The sequence below is a fragment of the Cynoglossus semilaevis genome, chromosome 11, assembly GCF_000523025.1.
Source record: "Cynoglossus semilaevis isolate Cse_v1.0 chromosome 11, Cse_v1.0, whole genome shotgun sequence".
Lineage (NCBI taxonomy): Eukaryota > Metazoa > Chordata > Actinopteri > Pleuronectiformes > Cynoglossidae > Cynoglossus > Cynoglossus semilaevis.
Window position 1 is genome coordinate 11,391,067 of NC_024317.1, and position 25,491 is coordinate 11,416,557.

Consider the following 25,491-nt stretch of genomic DNA (forward strand, 5'->3'; position numbering starts at 1 on the left):
ATGGGACTTTTAAATTCCACCACCAGTGGATGAATGAAACAGTCCAATTAATAAATGAAATCATTAAAAAATATATGATTTGCATAATTTCAAAATATTCTCAAAAGATTAGTTCAAGATACTTTTGTTTAAATAAAAATTAACAAAAAGAGTTAAAAAGAGTTGGAAATATTTTTTGGTTGTTTAACTGAAAATTGTCTACTTACAACTTCTAACTTATATTTACAACTTGCTGATAAATGTCAGTAAAGCCATCGTCATCAACATCATGGGGACTGATATCTGTAGAGCCATCTATCTATGGTCGCTGTTATTTGGATTTTAATAAAAATAAAAATATTTCCGTAATATCCTACATATTGTGAGCAACAATAGGCACAGAGTGCCATAAACTTCATTACCCAGAATGCCCGGGGCTTTGCTTGAAGCTGGCTACCCCCGCTCGGAGAGTGTTTCTCATTTAAACAAACACCGTCCTGCGGAAGATGGCGGTGAGTTTGTAGAAGGCGACAGAAGGAAACTGATTTACGCTGCCGTCTAAAGAACGCGTATACACAGGTAAGTTGTGTTGTTGTTTGAGTTTACCAGTCGGTCTTGTATGAGACCTCGGTTGTTTGTAGTGTTTTTAAAGCGGACGCGAACCCGTTAATACTGCACTGCATCCGAACGCTGCCAGTGTTTTTTAAAGTCACTTTGAAACAGCGAAGCACCTTTATACACATGAAATAGTCGTTTTTTCAATTTACTGCAAGTTTCTCGACAAGTTCACTAAACAACTACATCAGGGTTTGATGCGCTTGTTTTCGGTGTGTTTCCATTATCTGCTGTGTTCAAAGTTTACGAGACTGGGATTCCGTGTGTGCCGCTGATCTGCAGCAGTAACTCGGGGTTCATGAGTGACCTTATTCAAGTAAATGAATCCAAATGCTGTCTTAGTTCAATCCTACCAGCTTCATCTACATAAAAAACGCCCTTATTAAACACTGGAATGACTGTTAGTAACAGTTTTAGTACAAGTTGCTTCACAGCAGATGCAGCAGCCGTGATTTAAAAAAAGTACAAAGAAAAAGAATCGGACTAGGATCCTTGAACCGCAAGTGCACTGGGTTGCATCCAAAAAGTTGGGCTAAGATTGAAACTATGTAAATACTATTTTTATTAGAGTTGTGTAACTGATGAAAATCAGAAAATATCTTAATAAATAAATAAATAAATATATAAACACATAGATTACCACATTGTTGATGCAACTTACACATATTGACACATTTTGTTTAATTTGTCAGTAGAGTTAAAGTGTGAAACATTGACATGTGCATTAATAATATACAGGCTGAGTTGTGTCTGTGACACTGGGGTTGCAGAGCAGTCTCAGTTGCTAGGTTCAGCTGAATATCAAGATAGTTTTGTAGTATCAGAGATTTGTTTGGTGTGAAAAAAAGGTAAACAAGTCGATGATAAGTGAGTGAAGTGGAGTTTTGTTTGACTAAATGCAGTGGTGGGGCAGTGGTGCCTTAGTGGCTAAGGAAGCAGACTTGGGTCTGGAAGGCTTCAGGTTCGAGTCCACCAGCTGTCAAGTTACCACTGAGGTGCTCTGAGCATGGCACCGTGCCCACACACTGCTGGTGCTTGGTGATGGGTTAAAGCAGAGGTCACAGTTGGTTGTGTGCAGTGATGAGCAGTGTCACAACGACAAGGAGTTCACTTTACTTTAAAAAAAAGGGTTTTTGATTTGATTTGAATTCTACAAATGTTGTGATGTGGCCATGCTCCTGTTGACATTGACTCTGCCAAATAATTTCTTTCCTCCTTTCTTAATGTGATCATTCTTTACAAAACTGATCAGTTTTTTTAGTTAATTATTCGTTGTTATCTGGAAGTTGTCACATTGGCGTGCAGCAGTAAACTCTGACGTTGGCTGTGAGAAGCTTGACTGCAGAGTTAGGAAATTCTTTGTAGATTGTTTTACATGTTAATTATGTTTTTCAGTTCTTATGAGTGGAGCAACTGAACTCAGCGTACAGTTGACACTGGAGTTTCTGTCTCACTGGTATAATACAGGCACCAACCACTGCATTAAAAAGAGTGAATGTACAATCATTCCTTCTTCAGTAGCTGAAAGTGTGTGGGCTAAAGCTTCCCATTATAAAGCACCATCTGTTTACAGGTCCAGCGCTGATAATCAGGATCAACAACAAACATTTGTTTGTGTAGCTGTAGTGAGATTCAGTTCCACAACTGTTATAGTTGGTGTAGTGGCCCACTACTCCAGATGTGCTAGATGTTTTCACTGCTGATAAATCACGTTTGTGTATGTGTGTGCCTGTGTGTGCGTGTGGAAGAGAGAGTGTATGTTGACATGGTCGAAGCCAACTACTGGGACATGAGATAGATATATTGACAGTTGGTTATTGCGCTCTTGACATTAAAATAATGTTACGTGTCCAGTTGTATAAATAATTGCTGCTTTAGGGTCAGTAGGTGGCCACTCTAGCATGACATGAATTAAAACGCCCGCAGTAATGCTACATCTGTTTAGCCTTGATGGCTCAATGGTGGTGATAGATGTGTCGTATTAAGTGGGATGTTCTGATCAACTTTGAGTGTTCACCAACACAGAAGAGATGTGCAAAATCAGCTGCAATACCAAAAATACGTGTGCTTACGGTTGCCAATCAGGGCCAATCATGATGGAAATTGTCAAATTTCAAGATGCATTTTGTATAATTTCTAAAAGAAAATATAATACATTAATGTAAATCTTTGGCATTTTATAAGTTTGTCAAGGAGTCATGACTATTAGTAAAGTGTTTAAAATAATATAATAACATAATAAAGTAACAGTGACAGTCTAGAAAGAACTGTGGATAACCAACAAGGTCAAGGCCAATGTGGTTCCAATTAAATGTAGACATGCAGAAGTGATTCATTTCCCAGACTGTTTTATGTGTGTTGGCCTTAAAATTGAGAATTTTATGTTCTTTAATTTTAACTGGAAGTGTCGGTCAGAAGTCAGAATCACACTTTTGTATGTTGGGATTGATGAATTCAGGATTCAAAAGACACAACCAAACCCTGATGACTGAAAATCAAATGGTACCATTTTTTACTCTGACTGCATTTGATGTCATGTCTAATTGATCTCTGGTGTCTCTTTGTCTTTGGTTCTGAAGTAATACCCAAGTGCTAGGAAGGCCTGACCATATGTGAGCCCTGCAAACTTCTTAAAGGCAAACAGGCGACCTGAAGCAATCATTGCACCCAATTCCAGTTTATAACCAGCAAGGGTTTGGAACAGTCCACCCTCTGCAGTCCTCATTGATTGGTTGAAGGCTAAGTTTTATTGGGGAAGGGAGTGCCAAGAGCTTTGTCCCCCTCCACCCCCTTACCTCTTTGCCCTTCCTCTTTAACTTCAACTACCCCTTTAACTTTCTGCTCCCCCAGCTCAAGAATGCTTGTAAAATGCTTTCACCTGAACAAGCCAGTGGGAGGGTAGCACCCTGGCCTAGTTTTGTTACCATTGTAAAATGTTAGCAAGACCTTGTTTGTGTTTTGTTTAGGGCCCCCTTTTATAAAAAAAAATGCTTTGGAGCAGAGTCAGCTACAGTGAAAAAAAGTTTGGATGTGAGATAACTGCTACCAGATGCTGTGTGTCTGTTCTTCAGCGTAAAGTAAAGCACCAAAAGGGGAAATTGGAGACAAAATGCAGTCACTTTTTAGTAGACTATTTTTGTAAACATACATGTCGTAAACATACATATATGCATATCTTCATTTAAGTCTTAAGTTTTTAGTTAGGCATCTCCACATAATACTTATCATGTTAAGCAGTTGGGAAAATATGCCTTCATTCATTTATCAACATCATTTTTCTTCCCATCTGTTTATCTGAAGACAAAGATTTGACGTTGGACTCAACAGTAGATTCAGATTTTATAATGAAAATATAATTTACTTTGATTGAACATACAATTAAAGATCATTTTCCCTTCACAATGTTATTGCTACTCCAAGATCAATGTGTTGCACGTTAGCCCGAAAAACTGGAAATTTCTGTATTGAATAATCTTCAACTGACACTGCAGTCGCATTAGAAAATATAACAATAAAAATAAGGCAGAAATAATCCCTCATTTTTGACACGTCTTTGCCAACACTGCGGTCAGAATCCTTATAAAAGATGAGTCACAGAGCGTATCCTAGCACTGATCCCTGCTGATGAAGCTATTATGGATTGTAAGATCTACTGTATGTCATTGAATGTCACTCAACCAAACTTTGAAGGTAGAATTTTCTTTCTGGTTCATGCCTCACCAGCAGACCTGTCAAAGTAACTGTGTAGAGAGCCGTAGCCGTACCAGCAGCTTTGTTCAGTCACTATCGTCTTCAATTATGCACTGTATGTGAAAAATGTAACCTAAATGCATCGCCACATATTTGTGCAGTGTTTCATTTTTACATAAATCACTGTCAGCAGTGTCTCCCTGGTGTTCACGATATTTTCAGTAGAATTCAGGAGATGTGACAAAATTCCTGCTCGAAATGATTGAAACTGGTTTTGAGAGCATTTTTGGTGCATTTGCATTGATTGTGAAATGTCACATGTTTTTCCAAAAGTAGTACAGAGCACATGATCATCATGGCAGACAGAGTTTGTAATGTAATACTCTCAAAGCCCTGAATGTTACTCACATTCAGTCGTGGGTTACTTGGTCTTTACTCACAGAGATGTACCCTGACTCACAATATTTATACTAAACTATAAACAGTAGAGGTTGACAAGTCTCTCGTGAAATTAAAGACAATGTTGGGTAGCTACAACCTGCCCATGCTTGCATAAACCAAGCTTAGTTAATTTTTATTTTATACTCAATCTGTCTGTTTTCCTCCTGTCTTCAACCCTTGGTCCCTGAGCCCAACTGAGGCTCTGTTGCCCCTCTCAGGATTCCTTGGGTCTTTTGAACTATACCTTCATTGAACACACATAACTGACCATTTAAGAGAATAGAAACAGACTAGTGAGGGAGGGGGAGTGAAAGGCGGTGCATTTGCGAACCTGGTGTCTTTTGAGCTGACATCTTTGTTGGGGTCAAAGTTCAGGCACCGCAGTGTGGTGCAGTGATTGGCTGAGGAAAGGTGAAATAAAAACCACAGTAAACTTTTGACCCCAGCGCAGGAGCTGTGCAGGAACGCCCAGCCTCCACTCTGCTGTGGTGGGATAGAGCCCTCCCTCTTCCTGTGTTTACTCTGCCAATCCAGCAGGGGCGATGCTAGTGGGGAAGGCTGGGGGAGGTGGTTCTTTTGCTGGTAGTAGAAGTGCTGGGTGTGAGCGCAGAAAGGAAGGAGAATAAGGGAGAGGGAGCAAGATTGGGAAAGTGAAGATAGAATTGTTCCCTGAAAAGAAATGTCTTCCTGTTTGCTGAGGAACACAGTTGCAGCAGAGATTTGACATTGCTGTCTAAACCAGTTATACGTCTCTGTCCTTTAACCTGAAGGTAAATAAAACCCTGGCCAACAGCAGTCCATGAATCTCTACAGAAATGTCCACGGCTTCTTTGTTTTTACACTGCTTCTGTGTTGGTGGCTGATCAGACCCCAGAGCGTTGGCTTCTGGGACATCATACTGTTGACATATTCATGAATGTACTAATATTCATAGTAATAAAGTGATCAAAGCTGCCTCTGTGTTGTTGTAGAGCCATACATGTTTATTTGTTCCTTTCTGCTCTTTGTCCATTATATGATGGATGGTGTTGTGTGCACACACACACAAACATACACACAAGCAGACTGATATCTGCCATGATTTTGTTTCCACTGTTAATTTTTTTCCAAACATTGTGTTCACAGGGATATTAAATTTGTCTTGGTTTTTTTGTCTTTCTCAGACATCAAATTATTTCTCCTTTATTAGCGTGTATACATTTTAGATTGAAAATTAAAAGTGTTTAATTTAGGAATGCAGTGATTATTTTCATATTTGATTCTCTGAGTTTGATCAGTAAACTTGACTGAGGTTTGCATTGGAAACATTTACTGTATATTTAATTCATTTTATACAATCTCAATGTTCCGAATCACTTTTCTTTTTATTTGGCCAATAAAGCCTGACAATAAGAAGAAACATTTGTTGATGGATTGGACCTGGCAGTTTCAGATTGTGGACCCTGTCAGTTTTCTCTGTTTTGGGTGGGTCACTGTTTATTGTCGGGCCTACCTCTTTGTCTCAGGCAGCTCAGATTGCAGGCTTTATTTCAGGCAGGAATGTCCGTGTTGCTATTCTGATCATGACTGACCGACATTTCTCTGTTGAGGCAGTGTGCCAAATGACTTCATACCTAATAAAATGCAATTTCATTAAACGCAGTTTAATACATTAAACAACAGGTGGAGTGTCAGTTGCACAAATTGCCATTAGCTAACAACGCTTTATAGGCTATTCATGAATCTGTAGTAAGTAACAATAAAGGATCTAATCCTAGCAACTGTTGCTGTTATAATCCAGATTTGACCAGATGGATCATTCAAATAATGGCAAATAACTGAAAGGAAGGACGCAACTTAGCAATGACTCTGTCTCAGGAGCTTATTAGCTTATTAGTAGTAGCATCCCATAGTTTATTAACATTTTTTTATTCTTTCAGGAAGCCAATCACACCACATCCTGAATGGAACTTTACTGGGGCTTGTCCAGGCCAAGGTGAGCATGTGGTATAGTTCTTGATGCTACACTTACTTCTACACAGATGTGCACGCACTCCATTATGAAAATCTGTCGCCACCAACCAAATGTTCAGGCTTAAAGGCTGTCAAATCTCTGGTATTGTTAGCTTTTCCTACCTTCCAACTTTTTTCCGACCTTTTCCATGGTCGCTGGCTGCTGTTTTTGAGCCAAAGTTGCGTAATGATTTTCATGCGTTCTAGAGTTCCCACTCTGGACCGAGATCACTGTGTGTTTTAAAGGCACTAACACACATGCTAGCACAATGAAATGTAACATGTATGAACACATTCAAAGACCGGGCTGCAGGAGACAATCTGCTCTGACTGAATTGCAAGCTTCATCCAGTTTTCATGTTTTAATGTCCCATGTTTTTCATTGGATAAAAAGCTGTAGCTTTTCTGTAGAGCTCTAAAATTAACTTTAAAAGGGTGAGACAGGGGGCAACTACAGTGTTAAATGAGGCAGGGTGTCAGTGAAATCCAGCAGGCTAAGAATAAATTAAAAAAATCGATGTAGAGACTTGCCTAGCTTTTTCTAAGCTGGAGCAGCGTGTCAGACTTTTCCTTAGCTTTTATGGAATGACTAACACAGAGGCAGACTGGTGAATATGTGCTTTCACACAACAGAAGCCTTAGTATTCGCACTGCTCTCTCTCTCTCTCTCTCTCTCATACGCAGTGTGCTGCAACATGCCTGAGCATGTTAATGCACTGGAAACTGTTTTGTGTGGGTGTGTGTATGTGCATTGTCACGTCTGCTGGCAAAGTGGTATCTCATTCTTGCACAATGGCTGCTTGCACGCTGGATGACCCATTTCCCCTGAGGCTTAACAACACTACATCACCATCCGTCGCTCTTCACAGCAGAACAAATTAGATTTCTTTTCCTTCAATCACCAAGAAACAGAGAAGACCACGTTAGTTTTACCTGGAATATGAACATACATATATTTATATGAATCTATAATCTGCTCTTCCCACTGAACGGCCCTTTTATTGTATTTTTGTAACTCAGAGCAGTCTTTTGTTTTATTGATGCATATTGACTAAAGTAATCACGTACCACTATCAATACTAACTTTGGTATTTCTGTTGTTAAATAAAAATTTGGGATTAGCATTTACTTATTTTCCAGTAATTGTCACTCGTGTCACTTGCAGCTGTGTCGTCTCAGCTGCTGAAATGTGCTGAAAATGAGTGGCATAGGAGAGAACTCCTTAGAGCCTCTGTGCTCTGACCGCAAGCGTAAGCTGTTCACCTGCGACACACCAGGCCTGGGGTAAGTACGGCGGCGTCTGTCAATGTCCAGTTCAGTTTTACTTTGTTTTAGCAATGCTGTTTGTGCTGGAAGTGTGAAAGAAAGCACCCACTCTCCTCCAACCTGTCCGCCCTGTGTACCCTCAACCACCTCACTGTTCCCCGGCAGGTGTGACAAACGCAGAAGGGAACAGGAGAGCAAGTACATCGAGGAGCTAGCAGAGCTGATTTCTGCCAATCTCTCCAACATCGACAGCTTCAATGTCAAGCCTGACAAATGTGCCATTCTCAAGGAGACCGTGAGACAGATCAGACAAATCAAAGAGCAAGGTAACAGCATAGCCAGTGACTAAAATGCTTCATAATACAAAGCTTCTGTCAAACTATACAGATGGAATGTGAATAAGTTGACATTATGATGTGACAGGACCAGAAACTAAAGCTAAATGAGTTTGTTTGTTCTTTCTTTTGAGTTATTTTAGCAATTCTCTTTTCACCTTGGCTAACTTTAAGCTTTTGCTATATTTTCATTTTCAAATGTGTAGTTATTTCTGTGTAGTTGTATCTTTTGCTGCTATTTTGGTTTAATTTTTCCTTTAGTGTTTTAATCTACTTCCTCCGTTCCTCTGTCCTAGGAAAGAGCTCTTGTTGTGACGATGATGTCCAGAAGGCGGACGTGTCGTCCACTGGCCAGGGGGTCATTGACAAAGATCATCTGGGACCGCTGCTCCTACAGGTGAAAATGAAAGACAGTCATTTCTGGGCTAACAAGCCACAAGAATTTCATCAATCTTCATTGGCTGCCTTTGATGCACTGCTGTCCCTTTCTTGGTGTTTGCTGACTTTTAGGCCCTGGATGGCTTCCTGTTTGTGGTGAACAGAGAGGGCAGCATCATATTCGTGTCGGACAACGTTACACAGTACATGCAGTACAGGCAAGAGGAACTTATCAACACCAGTGTGTACAACATCATTCATGGGGAAGACAGAGAGGAGTTTCATAAAAATCTGCCCAAGTCTAATGGTAAGACACACTGGAGATGATGACAACATGAATTCACTTAAAGCAGAAAATTATAATTGACATTTTAGTCCAAATGAAATTAAACTAAAAATATACATGCCTTAATGTCACTTTAATTAAAGCGGCTCTAATATATATTATTAAATAAAAAAATAAAATGTGTAAAATTAAAATTTTACAAGCCACTTGCAGATGTCAATAAAATGTGTAAAATTAAAATTTTACAGAAGCCACTTGCAGATGTCACTCTGTCTTTCTGAATGTTTCACAAAAGTCGTTACTTTTAAAGGTTAATATTTAGTCAGAATAGAGAATGTTGATACATTTATGGGTTTTTTTAAGCAGCAAATGCATCCTGGGTTGGAGATGTGCCTCAACAGAGGAGTCACACCTTTAACTGCCGTATGCTGGTCAGCTTTGGACACAGTCAGAGTCAGGGGTTATCAGTCGAGAGAGCTGAAGACCAACGCTATGAGACAATGCAGTGTTTTGCTGTCACTCAGCCCCAGGCGATAATGGAAGAAGGAGAAGGTAAAGTCTTTTTTTTTTTTTAATTTCATTAAGCTTTATTGTTAATTTATATTCATTTTGTGTCAATCTAAAAGTGTTTTAAACTGTTTTGTTCTTTTTTCTCAGATTTGCAGTCCTGTATGATTTGTGTAGCACGACGCATCACTGCAGTAGAAAGGACAGAGAGGTTTAGCACACGGCATGAACTCTCTGGTAAGTTAATCTTATTTTTTACGTCAATATCTGTGTTCTCAGATCTAACACTAAATCAATATAATGTTAACATCTGGGCAGGTAAAAATATCAGGGTAGAAATGAGAGCAGACAAAAGATGGATTAAAGCCCAAACGACCGCCATGTTTCTTTTTTTTTAACAATTCTTTCTTTTGTAGGTAAACTGATTGAAATTGAACATCAGAACACTCTTCACACCACTATGCGTCCAGGCTGGGAGAACGTGGTCAAACGTTGTTTGCAAATGTTTCTACATCACAGTGAGGGACAGCCCTGGTCCCACAAATGTCACTATCAAGACGGTGTGTGTAGAGATATTAAAACAAACACAACCTCTGAGTTTCACTACGTTGGTTCCTGGAATCACTCTGTTGTTTTGGTTTCAGCGTTCCACAGTGGACGTGCAGAAACCCCATTCTATCGCTTCTCTCTCCCTGATGGCACCCTTATCACAGCCAAGACCAGAAGTGAGCTCTGCCGAAATCCCAACACCAATGAGACACCCACTTTCTTATCCACACACTATCTTCAAAGGTACAAAAGTTCAGGGAAAACACTTGAAGAAAATAGTACGAGACTGTACCCACTGTACTGTTGAGCTCAACCTTTGTTCTGATTGATTTGTTCTTTGTTTCCTTAAAGAGAGCCAAGTAGTTACTGTGGAAATCAAGGTGGGGGCATGAGACCTGTGAACAACCCCAACCAGCAGATGAACATGGGCCCAGGTGGAGGTCTGGCCATGAGGCGGAGCCACAGCATGGCTGAGCAGGGCAGAATGCCCAGCAGAGGAATGCCTCCGTTCATGGGGGACAACTGCGTGAATCCAGTAAATCAGATGAGTCAGATGATTTGTAGGAATCAGATAAATCCTATGCATCAAGTAAACATGGGGCAAATGAACTCCACGCCCTCAATGAACTACTCCATGAACTCCATGAACCAAATGGGTTCAATGAACCAGATGGGCCACCAGGGTGTGCAACAACACCAGCATCAGAACCAACAGATGGGTCACTTCCAGGGAGCAGGAGTCGGAGCAGGGAGTGGTATGGGGATGACCAGCCCTCCCCAGGCCAGTCCAGGTGCACAACACAGTGTCATGAGTTCACCTAGAGTCCGTGGAAGCCCAAATATGGTCGCAAGTCCCTTCTCTCCAGGTAATAAAGGCAAATGTTGATCAGAATCTAATGAAACACCATAGAATTACCCTAATATCTGAATAAATGCACTACAGAGTTATGTTTTCCTTTTGGTAGAGACTTAACTTTCCACTAAGAGGCAAAAGGAATAGAATCTGTTTCCAGGGTTTTCAATAAAACAAACTTCATTTAAAACATATATTTATTCAGAAACATTAAAAAAGCTCAGTTTCATTTGTTAACTTTCCTAAAGTTACATTTTAGGAACAACTTAGGACAGCTTTTATGCAGATTTACTGGTGAAATTCAGGAATTGGTCTGTGGTCAACATTGTCTGCTTTCCTTCTTCATGGTGCATCAAATGTTTTAATATAGATTTTGTAGTAATATGTCAAAAGATCATGTAACCACAGAATATGTTTATGTTGCCTTCTGTGCATGTGTTTTTTGTTGTTTTTATTTACCTCTTTATTGCCTTTGGTTTGTAGGAATAACCTCTCCAGTGAGCTCCACTCACACTGGAGGAGGAGGGGGAACCACCTTCTCCAGCAGCTCTTTGAATGCCCTTCAAGCCATTAGTGACGGAGTAGGAAATCCAGCGGCGTCTTCTCTCACCTCCCCTCCTCACAAACCAGACAGCTCCCCAAGCATCAACTCCACTATTCATCCATCGACAGGGACGTGCAAACCCGGTCTTCTCTCCTTCTCTGACTCCAAGTGTTCAGGTATTGGAGAGCACCCTCTACAGGTGAACCCTCACAGTCCCATCAGCGAGGTCCCTGCTGACAAACCTGAACTCCAGGTCAACAGAGACAGCGCTGGGCGAGAGTCTACCAAACGGGTCCCTGACACCAGATGTCACAAGAAGCTCCTGCAGCTTCTCACGTCGCCCACGGAAGAAACAGCTCCTCCTAATCAAACCTGCACAGGATCGTTGTCTGGGCCCGAGGGTGACGATGGACCGTCAGATGTCACCAGTCCTTCGTCCTCCACAGGAGTGTCCTCTTCGACAGGTGGAAATCATGGGTCTCTGTCGTCCTCCGGTGGCCCTGGAAATACACTGAGTCAGTCTCTGCAGGAAAAGCACAAGATCCTCCACAAGCTGCTTCAGAATGGTAACACCCCCGACGAGGTCGCTCGCATCACAGCTGAAGCCACTGGAAAGAGCTGCCTGGACTCCAGCTCTGAGCCTGCTGCCCTGAAGGAAGGTTCTGAGTCCAAACAGGAGCAGCACAGCCCCAAGAAGGAGAAGCCCAATGCACTCCTTCACTACCTCCTCAATAACGATGACTCTAAAGAAAGTGAAGATGTTAAGCCAAAGCTGGAAAAGTTGGAAGAAAGGACTGCACAGGGGACAGGAGTCAACAGCTCAAATCTACCGTGCATGGACAGAAAGGTCAAAATGGAGCCTTCAGACGAGGTACAGTATTTTTGTTTTATCAAAGGTAATAAGTCCATCTTATTTAAAATGTTGATGTTCAAACATGTTGTTGTTGTTGTGGTGTTTCAGAATGAGACCCTCGAAACCATCCTTGGTGTTCCAAGGAACAACTCTGGGTTCTACCCTGAACCTGATTCCAGAACGGAGAACGAATTGTCAAGCAAAGAAGGAAGTGTACTAGACAGTTTACATGGTAAGACAGGAAGTAAATGAACATTAGAACAAAATAGAAACGATCAGAGAGGTGTAAGATTCACCAGTCTAATAATACCAACTGCTGATACTACGGAATTAGTAATGACGTTTCAATCTTGTGCACTGAACACACCAGCACAGATCTGGTTTCGTTTTTGAATTTGTATTTTTGGTAAAAAATCTCCAAAAACAAAACCCTGATAGAACTAGGAAACACAACGGCATATTGTTCATTTTCACCACTGGACTATGAAAAACATTGGTATAAATGAATTGTTGAATGTATAAATTGTAATAATTTTCCATTTATTTTCATATTGTACATGTTGTGTGAACTCATCTGGAGACTTTCTGTGTCCTAGGAGAAAAGGGCTTTGTTCCTCAGAGCCAACGTGTTTTTCAAAGAAACTTGTCGGTGGACTCCAAACACACGAGTGTAGCAGGAGCACTAGTGGGGAACCTGGCTATGAGGAGGAACGTCCCCTGTCCCACTTTGGCTAAACAGGAAAATATGGATGCTGTAATCCGACCTGGGGGATTTCCTCAACGCTTTCCTGGAGGCATGGGATCCTGTCCACCACGGAATCAACCAAGTAAACTTCTTTTTCCCCACTTTCTTTTTTTAAATGTGAGACTATGAATACATTTCCTTAAAACTGCCACGTTGACGGATGTGTGATGTGTGTTGTTTAGGAGGTCTGAGCAGAGGGATGGGACAGCACTCAGCACAGCACTCTCCTATGGCAGCGCAGGCTAATCGACAAATGCCCAGTTCTGTCGGCAGCCCACTTTCTGGATCAGGACACCCAGGCATGGGACACTCAATGAGAGGTGCAATAATGAACTGCCCCAACAGTGCACCTGGACCCACCAGGTCCATGCTGCTGCAGCAGCAGCAGCAGCAGCAGCAGCAGCAGTTTATAGACATGGGTGCCTCACATGGTAATTGAACTCTCAAATACTATTGATGCAAAACACCATGAAATCTTATATGTTAGATTAGATTATATAGAACTTTACTGACCCCTTGTTGATTGACTGACTCAAATTGTAAGTCTGCTAAATGTATTTTATATATATTATAATGTAATGTTGCATTCCTTTAAATACAGGTGCCAGTGATTCCAATGTGAGTATGAGGAGATTTGGTGGTCATGGAGGACCACCACAGTCACCCTCCTGCTCTGCTGTGGGAATGGACAGACTACAGTAAGACACTCATCCTGACTTCTTATCCTCTTGTTTCAGATGACTCCATTTAAACATGGTGTTTTTTTTTATGTTTATCTACGTATATAAGTTCACGACAAGTTTGATGGGCGAATATTGTTAAAAGTGAATATTATTATAGATGGTGACAGTCTCCTTATCTTCTATAATAAACAGTTTACACATTTCTGCATGCGACACTGACGTCTTGGATATTACAATTTACTCTTGAGTTATTTTTCTGACTCGATGTTTCTGCCATATTTTGATAGGGACCCAATCAATAACCCTCTCAATGATTTGCGGGGGCCCCTGACAAACACCAGGGGCGGACCATCTGGTGGACCAACAGATGAACGAGCACTTCTACCCCCACCAGCGCCCGGAGCCCCGCCAGTTCAATCGTGCTACACCACCGGCAGCAGCAGCAGCAGCAGCAGTTTATAGACATGGGTGCCTCACATGGTAATTGAACTCTCAAATACTATTGATGCAAAACACCATGAAATCTTATATGTTAGATTAGATTATATAGAACTTTACTGACCCCTTGTTGATTGACTGACTCAAATTGTAAGTCTGCTAAATGTATTTTATATATATTATAATGTAATGTTGCATTCCTTTAAATACAGGTGCCAGTGATTCCAATGTGAGTATGAGGAGATTTGGTGGCCATGGAGGACCACCACAGTCACCCTCCTGCTCTGCTGTGGGAATGGACAGACTACAGTAAGACACTCATCCTGACTTCTTATCCTCTTGTTTCAGATGACTCCATTTAAACATGGTGTTTTTTTTTATGTTTATCTACGTATATAAGTTCACGACAAGTTTGATGGGCGAATATTGTTAAAAGTGAATATTATTATAGATGGTGACAGTCTCCTTATCTTCTATAATAAACAGTTTACACATTTCTGCATGCGACACTGACGTCTTGGATATTACAATTTACTCTTGAGTTATTTTTCTGACTCGATGTTTCTGCCATATTTTGATAGGGACCCAATCAATAACCCTCTCAATGATTTGCTGGGGCCCCTGACAAACACCAGGGGCGGACCATCTGGTGGACCAACAGATGAACGAGCACTTCTAGACCAGTTGGACTCTCTGCTCAACACAGCTGACGTCCTTGCCCTGCAGGAGATAGACCGAGCCCTGGGCATCCCTGAACTAGCAGGACAGGTACGCAACGCGCTACTTTTCTATATACAGCTGTGTTGACCTGAGAGAAAAAGATGAGCTTCTGTTTTGTCTTGTTTGTATTTTTGTGCCAAATTCACTTATTTTAAATAAACTAGCCAAACTAGCAGGATGTGTTTTTTTTCTTTGTGACCCAGAACCATGGACCTGAGGCTCGACAACGGGGTCAGGAGCCAGGTCAGAGTCGCTGTCCCCCGTCAGACCCCTTTCCTGAGTCCTCCCTTACTATGGACCAAAAACCCATGTTTGGCCAGGGCTATGCAGGTCCTCCAGCTGCCCCTAGCATGGGCATGCGGGGAAGTTACAACAACAACCCCATGCAAGGGCAGTCTCCCAGAGGTTTTAACCCTATGATGAATCCGATGAGTCAAACAGGGGGCCTTCCTGGGACAGCAGGCATGCAGAACATGGGTAACCCTCGAGCAAACATGATGAGACCTCGCATGATGGCAACCAAGCCTCTGAGACTACAGCTACAGCAGAGACTCCAGGGGCAACAGGTGACGGACATGATATTCACTTATATGACTTCATGCAAAATGACATAATATGTGATGTTATATGGGCTATCAATATTGAAACATAACAGAGTAAACGGCACGGTCAAATAAAACTGATGTTATCTTGCAGTTTATGAACCAGACACGACCAGGTATGAAGATGGAAAACAACCCTGGAGGAAACCCACCCATGCGCCCTGGCATGCAGCCTGGCATGCAGCCTACAAGCATGGGGGCTCAGGTTTGTAGTGACCATTTCATTCAGTGTACAGTCACTCACCACATTCAACAGACTTAATGCTTCTTTTTTTTCCCTGCAGCCTGGTTTTCTTAACTCCCAAATGATGGCTCAGCGCAACAGAGAGATGATGACTATGCAGATGAAGAGGCAGCGGATGGTGATGCTAATGCAACAACAGCAACAGCAGCAGCAACAGCAACAACAACAGCAGCAGCAACAGGGACAGGCAACAGCCGGAGCTTTTAGCGCTCCTCCAATTGTCAATACTGCAGGAGGCATTGACAACGCCATGGGAACATCTCCAGTAAATAAACCTGGACAGCAGGGCTTCAGCTATGGAGGGAACTATGGTGAGATTAAGTTGCTCCTTAAAAGCAAACTGTTACTCCTTGGAGTTTAAAGCAGATTGAGATTAACAGATTGTCCTGGTTCTTTGTACTCTGTTGTCTTTTTGCCTGTGTGTGTATTTTCACTACCTTTGTTGAATCTACTTATTCTGACTTATGCCTTTAGTCTGATTCCTTTTTTTTTAAATTTAATGTATTGTATTGACATGATGTGAACACTAATACAAATGGTTGGAAAGGTGTTTTAGGGTTAATGGTCCTGCTCTTGTTTTTACAGGAATGAACCAGCAGGGGGACCCATCATTCATGACTCAGGGAAGTAACCCGGCAGGAAACATGATGCAATGTCGAATAGGAGGACCTCCTCAGAACACTATGGTGGCTGGTATGCAGGGAAACCCACAGGGAGGGTCCATGTACCCAGCTGCAGAAATGAAGGCCTGGCCACAAGGGAGCGTTGCACGCAACAAGTATGATAGACCTTGTGCAATAAGACGTCATTTTAATTAAAGTAATGTATTACAACTAATGTTTCTTCTCCTTTGGCTGCCAGTTCATACTCCCAGCAACAGTTTCCTCAGCAGGCAAATCAGAACCAGTTTGGACCCATGATGGCAAACAACTCCATGGGTGGGGCCGGTGCAAGACCGATGGGACAGATGTCAGGACAGATGTCAGGACAGATGTCAGGACAGATGTCAGGACAGATGCAGGGCCACATGAGTATGAACCCAGTGGGAATGGGTAGAATGCCATTGGGACCCGATCAGGTTGGTGTGCTTTGACTCATACTTCATTTTGAAGAAAAAAGATGGCGTATTAGGACATGAGACAAGTGGCTTCTCAATATATAAAGGGGTCTTAACTTATAGACTGCAGAAATCAGTTACAGCATAAATTTATATATATATATATATATATATATATAAAAATTTCCAAAATGTGACTGAACTTACTGTCCTTTTTTTCCCCCTCTAGAAGTACTGCTGATGACGTGTGGCACACTGTGGAAGCTAAGGCTTCTCACATGTGGCAGAGTTGTCTGAGCCAGAAGAACACAAACACACACAAACACGCACAGAGATGGAGATCCCACGCCATCAGAAGTGACACAATAGATTCAACAAGGCACCGCTCAGCCTGAAGGAGAAGGGCTTCGAGTGCAGACTTGTGTCAGCTTTTTCTCCAGCTCTCACACGGTTGTGCACATCAGAAAATGTGGTCTGTGTGTTTTCCCATGACTGGCGTGGAGCAGTCAGGCTGCGACATGACACTCTAGTACAGAAAGATGTGAGAAGCGCGTGAGCCTTGTGTGAGGAACAAAGACTCTGTTCAGACCTGCTGTTAACATCTGTCCTGAGGGATGTTGTCACATTGTCAGAGTAAAGTTGGACTGTCCACACCTGGACTTAAAAGTCGTCCACACCTCAGCAAAACAAATGCATTCAAATACATTAGGGGTAAATATAACAAGTGTAACAAATGTCTGTGGGCTAGCACTTGGATTAAAAACCTAATTCTGTGTAGAGTAGTTACTCACAGAAAATGCCAATGAGCAGCAGGATAAAATAAAAACAAAAACACAGAAGAAGAAGGTGGTGATATGACGGTGACAAAATCTGGTTTTGTAGCATTAAGAAAGAGTCCAGTCCAATCCTTATAATTGAAAAAGCCACTGTGCCTTTGCATCGAGTTAATACAGAGTTTGGTTGTGTGTAAAATAAGCTTAAATAAGTTCAGATCATAAGATTTTGAGGAAAACCGATTTATAACCACGGTGTATATTTTCAAGTTTCAAGGCACAATATTCTTGTCTTTTTTTTTTTTTACACTGCGCCCGCTACTGAATATACTGTGCCATTTGTTTTATTGCTTAATGGGATAAAAACAAAAACTGACAACTAGATCTGCCGATTGACAGCAACACCTGTTCAGGACAATGTTTAGAGACATAGACCGTTGTGATTCCCTTTTGTAGCTAGATTCTATTCCGTGCTGAAGACAGGACTGTGTCTGTGCATTCTCAATGTGGAGTATTATTGTCCTAAAACATCTCAGTGTGGACAGACCTGACTGCACAACGATCTGAGATTTTAACAACAGGTCTGGATCAGGTCTAAAACAATGCAATATTTATTCATTATAGAACTTACAAGAAGTTTATTGCCTTAAAAAAAAGTCCTTAGATTTTTCTAGGGAATTTCTTTCACCAAAAGCTATAAGTATAGGTTGTCCTGCAGGTTGAAGCAATAACACCTGCATCTGTGCTTTAGACTGTGGCTGAGCATCGTTAGCCCTGGGACAACGGTACCACAGTATTAGTTTTACAAAACGTTCTTTGTGGAGAGAAAAAGTTGAATATTGATGGAATATACCACACCTTGTGTTTTTATCACAAAGAATTGGACAACAGAAAAGAAAATGTACTTGGTGATGTTTTTTTTTTGCAGTCTGTTTTGTTTTTGTCTTTCTGAACATGTGATATTTTTGATGGAGTTGAAGGTCACGCACTGTCAGATATTTTTATAGGGAAGTGGTTAAGAAAAGTGTTGTTTTTCTGTGTTAAATCACTGGGATTATGGTTCTGTATTATGAAATCCAGCAGTGCTTCTCAAACATGTTAAAAACAGGGAATTAAATATTTCATTTTTTTATCAGAAATTAGCTTCACATTGAGAATTACGCTTCATATTGGGAAACATGTTAAAGGCTTGAGACCGTGTTCAGAAATCAGTCTGGTTGGTCTGGTTTTACATCACATGACAAGTCGCGCCCTTTTCTACTTCTCTCTCCTCCATCGTGTTTATTTTCAGTATATTTTGGCAGCATATTCTTGTGACTGTTCTCATTGATTGGCTGAATTTGGCTTTTCAATGCTCAATCCAAAGAGTTGTATTTTCAAGCTCTGTACAGTTTCATTTTACAGTTTACAGTTTTTTGTTGTTGTACATTTTCTTAGAAATGTATTGTTCCAATGTGAAATATGTATAAATGTATGTGTAGTGGCTTATTTTGGGTTATAATGTACTCTTGCATACTGTATGTCTCCACAGTTGAACAGTCATGTTTTGCTGTGAATGAGAAAATGTAGTTTTCTCTTTATACAAAACGTCCATCACACAGCGTCATCACCACCATGCCTTTATGGTGGTCTCCTCTGTGTGGACGAGAGATTACAGGATGTATTTGATAGTTTCTGTTGTTGATATTAATGTAAATACAAATTTCTATTGAAATTCTGCCGACTACAGTTGCACTGGCATGTCACGACTGAACTAAGACAGATATCAGGCACCTGAGGCTGTTACCATCAGTGTGACTGGCAGCCTGGCCTAACAGTAGGAAGCTATGTGACAAGTATAGGTTAGAAGTTAAATGAAAGGAACTGAATCAGGTGAATGAAACTATGCTACTGAAATGAAGTACAGACGTACTGATTGGTCAAAGACTCAACAACCTGATATGACATCAAAGAATGCATTTGAACAAACCAACTGCAGTGGCGTGCACAGATAGACACTAGGTGGCGCCGTAGCCACTTTACCTTCTGGACCAAGAAAGTAGTGTTTTGAAAGTCAGGTTTTCCTCTTTTTTTCCCTTTTCTTTTAAATCAATCAATTCTAGATTAAAAGCGTGTAATAAAAATTATTTTTTTCACTAAAGAAATGCCCCAAAAAAGGTCTGCACGCCTAAACACTACAGCTGTACACCCCGAGAGCAATATCACCACTAAGAGGCGCTGTTGTTCAATAATGCCGTCGACAACTCAGTTCCTGGTTTCGCTCTAGAGTTCTGCTGTTCCGTTCTCTGTCAGTAGAGGACGCCCGATGTATTAGTGGAATAATGCAACATGAACGTCTAAAACGACCCGACTGTGATAAAAAAAAATCTAATTTATTATTTACTTATAATTTTAATAATCACAAAAACGTATACAAATGGTTGAAATCCATCGTCAATACACTCGAGTTAATGTGCAGGAACACTGTGAGTGGAGTTAACGTCCTGTTAAAGACATCTTTACACCTGGCATTCCCAAAGTGTGGTTGAATTGCCACTAGGAGGTGCGCGAGACTAAAAAAAATGTGATGGCGGTTTGGAGTGTGTTTTTAGTGAGATTCTTCCTCACGATAAAGACGTGTAAATAAACATTTTCTTTGTAAAGTCGAAAATCCAAAGCTGACATTTTGAATCGTAAATAAATGTAGGTTGTGTGTGTTGTGTCATTTCAGCATGATTTAACATGCTGCCTTTATAAGGAAGTTGTTTTTATTTCTCGGAAAAAGTTGGGGAAACCGCTGCCTTACACGTTGCCGCTTTTGGCAGACAGAAACAGCTACATGTGTATCATTGCCCCCTGGTGGACATTAGTTTGTTATTGGGTTGAGTTGCAAGTTTTTAAGTGTGATATGTATACATTACTATACAATACAATACTTTTTTTAATTGTTTTGTCATTTCAATGATATATCATATTTTAAATATTTTGCTTCACTTGTGCAGAATGCAGGGCTATTGCTGAGATGTGTGCAGAGAGGAGGACCAGGAGGAAGATGAAACAACCATCCACCTACATTTAATTCACGTCATATCAACAGATGATATGATGATGACGTCATATGGTCTGTCCAACTGTACTTTTTACACAGGTAACTGGGTACATACAGTACAGGCTATTTGATTATTCCTTTTATTTTGATAACTTTAATTTGTTCAATTCTGCAGGTGTTTTAACACCTACGTGTTAGGTAAAGAATGTGAGTACAGACTGACCTGCATTCAGTCCAGACCTGTTTGCTATTGAACACGTGTGATGCTTTATGATGAGCAACATTTAAAAATAGAGCCCCCCCCCCCCTCTCCCACTGTTCGGGAACATTTAAAAATAGAGCCCCCCCCCCATCCCCCCTCTCCCACTGTTCGTGTACAGCAGACAACATGATAAGGAGCTGTCCTCAGTGACTAAAATGATTTTGAATGTTGTCAAACATGTCGAACACACAGCATTTCTCTCCTGTTTCTCTCTGCCTCTCTTCTCACTCCTGTGTGTGTGTTTCTACTTCTGGCAGCCAGTGAGTGAGTTGGCTCTCGTCCCAGCCCATCTGCGGCCTGGCCCCGTGGATTACTGTTTGTTAATGTTTCAATCAGCTGTGTGCCGTGGAATGTAGAGCTATTTAACCTGAACTTCCCCAGGTGTGCCGAGGCGCCGCTGAGTCTGGGCCCCGCCGCCCTCCCCTGCCCTTGGCACAAAGCTATCACACACAAACACAATCACACTCACTCGGCGCGCACGTCGACGCCGCTGCAGCTGTGCGCCTCGCACCGCAGGGAAATGGGGAAAACATTGCAGCAGGGAGAAAGAATAAATCTTCTAACTCAAAAGCTGTTAAAGCCTGCAGCGCCGGAGGCGGATTTTCAGCCCCGGGGTTTCAAACTACTTCTAACACGAGTGTTATCGATAGAAACCAACTTTAATCCTATTCATTTCTTTCACTTTCGCTTCTATTCCCATCAAATCTGGTTAAGTCACTGCATTGACGTGTATTATTTATCCGCCAAATTACAGAGATCGTATTATTGGACGTGTGGAAAAGTGTATTAGTGACGTTGTGGGAGGTTGAGACCTCGTGGTGTTCTGTGTCGTCTGTGATGACCGTCTGTTTTCACGTCACCACAAACTCTTCTACGGCGTGTCCTACGTGTTGACCCTTCATGCAGTGAATAAGTCCTTGTTCTTGGTGACTCTGATCAGAATATGAGCTTCACTGTCATGATCATAGAGCCGTAACAGACGGTATTAAACCCCCACCCTCCACCCCCTTTCTAAACAGAGACCCAGTGACGTTTCTCATTCACCCAGTGGAAATACAAACACGTAGAGGGCAATTTTCAAAAAATAACTGTTTTGTTTTAATAAAAAACACAAGTTTGATACATTGCAAGAAACAATATTTTCACATAAGGAGACATTGTAATATACAATACATTTGCTTTGCTCAGGAATCTGAGAATATTCTTTAACAACATCTTCTACAAGGTTAAAAAAAAGAACAAGGTATTTAAGAGCCACTTGTTCTTAAGCTTTTCCTTTAAAAAACTCTACTGACATCAGACCACACTGGCTGGTCTGTTCTGGTCCAGAATAACCCATTCTCTTTGGGTCCAGACTCCAGTGCGTTCTCTCTCCTCTCGGGACTCTCTTCAGATTCGAGTCCTGGAAACTCCTTCAGTCCCCGTTTCTACGTATTTACTCTAGCCTTTAGTTTCTGGGAGTCTGAAACGCCCCTACACTGGTCAAGGTTCTCTTTCGATGTTCTGGAGAAGTCACATCAGGTAGCCTTGTTCGTTCTTGCCGGTGCGTCACGCGGTGAGACGCTGGTTCCACTGGCTGTGCTGTTAGCGGCACATAATCCTGTCACTCGGGCATCCGTTCTGTGACAACAACAAAAAAAAAAAGAGTTTCAGGGTCAGCATGTTAGGTTGCATGAAGAAACAAATATATTTCAACTCAATGAAATATGAAGCTCTGAGGACACATGCGTTCCTGACACGTTATCGCGTGTTTTGTGCTCATTTACCTCCACTGTGATGCCGGCCAGCTCCGCGTTCAGAGTGGTCAGGGGTGTCCGCGCCGTGCTGGACACGGGGAGTGGACGGCTCTTCTCCGGCTCGTCCAGCTCGACCTGCAGGTCCCAGATGTAGTCGATGACGTGCTGCAGGATCTCCACCTTGCTGGCCTTCTTGTTGGTGGGCAGCGTGGGCACAAGTTCCTTTAGTTTGCTGTAGCAGCTGTTCATGTCCTGCAGGAAGACGTTCATCTGCTCGTCCAGCAGCGGGATCTTGCACTTGCTGATGGTCAGGCTCTGCTCCGACAGGCAGCGCACCACATCCTCGCTGCCCACCTTGCTTTTTAGAGCGCACGTAGATCCGACAACCTTCATTTTGCCTTTGGTCTGTGTGGAGTAAATCAACTCGCGGGTCTGGACACTGAGGAGCTCTCGGGACTTCGCTTGTTCTCTGTTCGGCGTCAGGGAATGTTGACAGTTTGCAAAACCCACATGGGCCACTCCGGTCTTATTCATAGAGGCCCGGACGCAGGGGCGTGGACGACTGTGTCGTTTGCAGGACCGGAGCCAATCACAACACAGTTAGTGTATTTGGTGGGCGGGCCCGGGGTGAAGTCTAAGCCAATGAGAGCAGTGAAGTGGTTATCACGGTTTACAATCTTTTCGAGGGATGGCGTTACAAATGGAAACAAATGTGTGTCTTTTATGGCTAATACGTGGGAATCCAGCTGCCCGTGGCTCGGGGACTCTGCAGGTGTAAAATGCCTTTGCATAGTCAATGCCTGTACTGTGGGAATGTGTGTGTGTGTGTGTGTCAGAGTAATGTGACAGGATGAATGGGATAAATGGCTGATGACAATGACTAACGAAGATGATAACAGTGTGGGAAGTAGGATGGGGAAACACACTGGTCAAATCGATGCACATACAATGGATTAAAGATGGAGGCTACAGACATTTGTTGTTAATTGTATGTTATCTAATTAAGTCTCCTGTTTGTGTTTACCTTGTTCATAGGGGAAAGATGGGTAATATTTTAGAATTATAAAATTAATTTAAGAAATCTACAACAGCAGCATCTTACCAAACTAGACAGGGAATTTAAGTGAGTCCAGATACAGTTGCTGAGCCATAATCAGCTTTTAAATTAATTTGAATAAGTCTAACAAAAAAGATTAAAATAAGTCAGGACAGAACAAGAATCAACTCATGATTACAATCACTCTTGTTCAGTAATTGACCAAAAAGCTAAAAGCTAGCAAAAAAGTTAACACATTTACCCAAACTAAGGACAGTGTGAAACACACTGTGTGAAAGGTTTAACTAATATCAGACAATGTCTTAATAATCTGTAAACACCCCTAAAGGTGCAAACTTTGATCAAACAGAAGCAGCCATTCACCCAAAGAGCTTCATTTAAATAACATGGTTATTTAAATGAACGGTGTGAAGACACACTGATGCTGGTCTTCATGTCCAGTTCACTGTTTTCTGGACAAAATATCTAAATGTTAAAGTTTATCGACTTGTTTCTGACACACTGAGCAGCTCCGCGGATTCCTTCACATGTTTTGTTTGTGTGTGTGTGTGTGAGAGTATTTCTCTGTCTCTCCCCCACTCCTCCCTCCTCCTCTTTGTTCAAACAAGCTTGAGCAGACTGTCAGGCGCCAGCGCGATGACGTCACCAATTCATCTGCGTCCTGACGCCTGTCAGCCTGGCGCCGCGCGGGCGGTCTCCATGGAAACGACAAACAAGGCGAGAGAAAAGGAGAGCGGGAGAGCGCACACCTGCACTGCACACACACAGAGCCGTGTAGCTATTCTTGTCAGGACTTTGTATTCATTTGTAGGGTCGAAGCAGAACTTTACCCCTAACCCTAACCATTACCAACAGAAGTTAATGTTTAACTTCAACCCTTATTCTAACTTAACCAGACATGACCAAACGGGTTCTACCACACTACAAACACAGGTTTGGTCCTTAAAAAAGAACTGCAGGTCTAAAGAAAACACATTTTGTAAAGAAAATTAAAAAACAAAAATCTCAATGAAAAAAAAAGATTTTGGAGTTTTTTAGGAACTGTCCTTTTGAACACGTTCTAGTTGACTTGTTGCTAGCTTGAAGTTAATTCTAAGTGAGTTTTTTAGTTTTATTTTACCTACCTTTTCCCAGTCATTTTATTTATTGTTGTTATGAGTAACCTTTGTGAATTTGATAATAATATAGTTTTCAGTTCATTTTCCACGATGTGGTGCTATCCAATAGTGACCTCGTGGCTAACCTGCAGCTTTGCTGCATTAATACTAGGTCCAAGCAGGTTTTCCTGAAATGTTTCTGAAGGTGTGTTCCTGGAGAATATTTCCTTGTCCCTGCAGCAGCTGCAGTAGTAACAATAACAAAACGAAAAGTACAAAAGCACTACTGGAATGTCCCGTTTCCTCATGTCTTCCTGTATTTGTAGCTTTCGTAGTGATAAAAAGGGCGTGTGAGACCACACGTTTCCTCTCCAAAAAAAAAAAAAAAAAAAAGAAGAACTTATTTTTAAAAAATGCATGGAAACATTTGTGCGATGGTACATTTGGAGGCAGAAACACAAGTTCCTAAACTTCCAACAGACATTTTACGTGAAGACAATGATCTGGTCTTATTTGGTCCTTTTTTTGTTAATTATATTTATTATTACTCACATTATCAATGGACAAAATTGTTTTGTGCTAACTAAACATGATAAAACTCAGTTTTAGTCTGGAGTATCTTGATGGGGAAAAAGCTGTCTCTCAGGATTTATAAATTACAGAAGCTCCAAGAAAAAACTGAACATGGATTAAAACCTTAAACTGGACAAATCCTATTTCCTCACTCTTTAAGGCAAAAGTCCACATTCCACAATCTGGGA

At 41.5% G+C, this 25,491-nt stretch overlaps 2 protein-coding genes across 2 annotated transcripts; one reads left to right on the forward strand and one right to left on the reverse strand.

Annotated features, from left to right (window-relative positions):
* The first annotated feature begins 422 nt into the window (after positions 1-422).
* On the forward strand, positions 423-19,267 carry LOC103386331 (nuclear receptor coactivator 3-like). Its single transcript, XM_025060083.1, is given in 23 exon segments — positions 423-558; positions 6,645-6,700; positions 7,883-8,001; positions 8,149-8,309; positions 8,615-8,715; positions 8,829-9,003; positions 9,346-9,534; positions 9,640-9,726; positions 9,906-10,049; positions 10,134-10,281; positions 10,390-10,904; positions 11,375-12,306; positions 12,397-12,520; positions 12,885-13,115; positions 13,216-13,464; positions 13,635-13,740; positions 14,730-14,922; positions 15,078-15,440; positions 15,571-15,731; positions 15,733-16,031; positions 16,306-16,498; positions 16,582-16,798; positions 17,007-19,267. Coding segments are annotated over 21 exon segments (4,686 nt in total). The 5' UTR covers positions 423-558; positions 6,645-6,700; positions 7,883-7,915; the 3' UTR covers positions 17,019-19,267.
* A 2,647-nt stretch (positions 19,268-21,914) lies between these two features.
* id1 (inhibitor of DNA binding 1, HLH protein) lies at positions 21,915-23,092 on the reverse strand. The gene is made up of 2 exons (XM_008320537.2): positions 22,607-23,092; positions 21,915-22,460 (listed from the first exon to the last, which is right to left on the reverse strand). Exons 1-2 carry the CDS (start codon positions 22,967-22,969, stop codon positions 22,425-22,427), a joined length of 399 nt encoding a protein of 132 aa, XP_008318759.1. The 5' UTR covers positions 22,970-23,092; the 3' UTR covers positions 21,915-22,424.
* Between the last annotated feature and the right edge of the window lie 2,399 nt (positions 23,093-25,491).

What these genes read in the sequence shown, in the direction of transcription:
- id1 (XM_008320537.2), bottom strand. Translation starts at nt 22,969, where the DNA reads ATGAAGGTTGTCGGATCTACGTGCGCTCTAAAAAGCAAGGTGGGCAGC. An exon ending in TGGCCGGCATCACAGTGGAG is followed by an intron (nt 22,461 to 22,606) that starts GTAAATGAGCAC and finishes TTGTTGTCACAG; the next exon opens with AACGGATGCCCGAGTGACAG.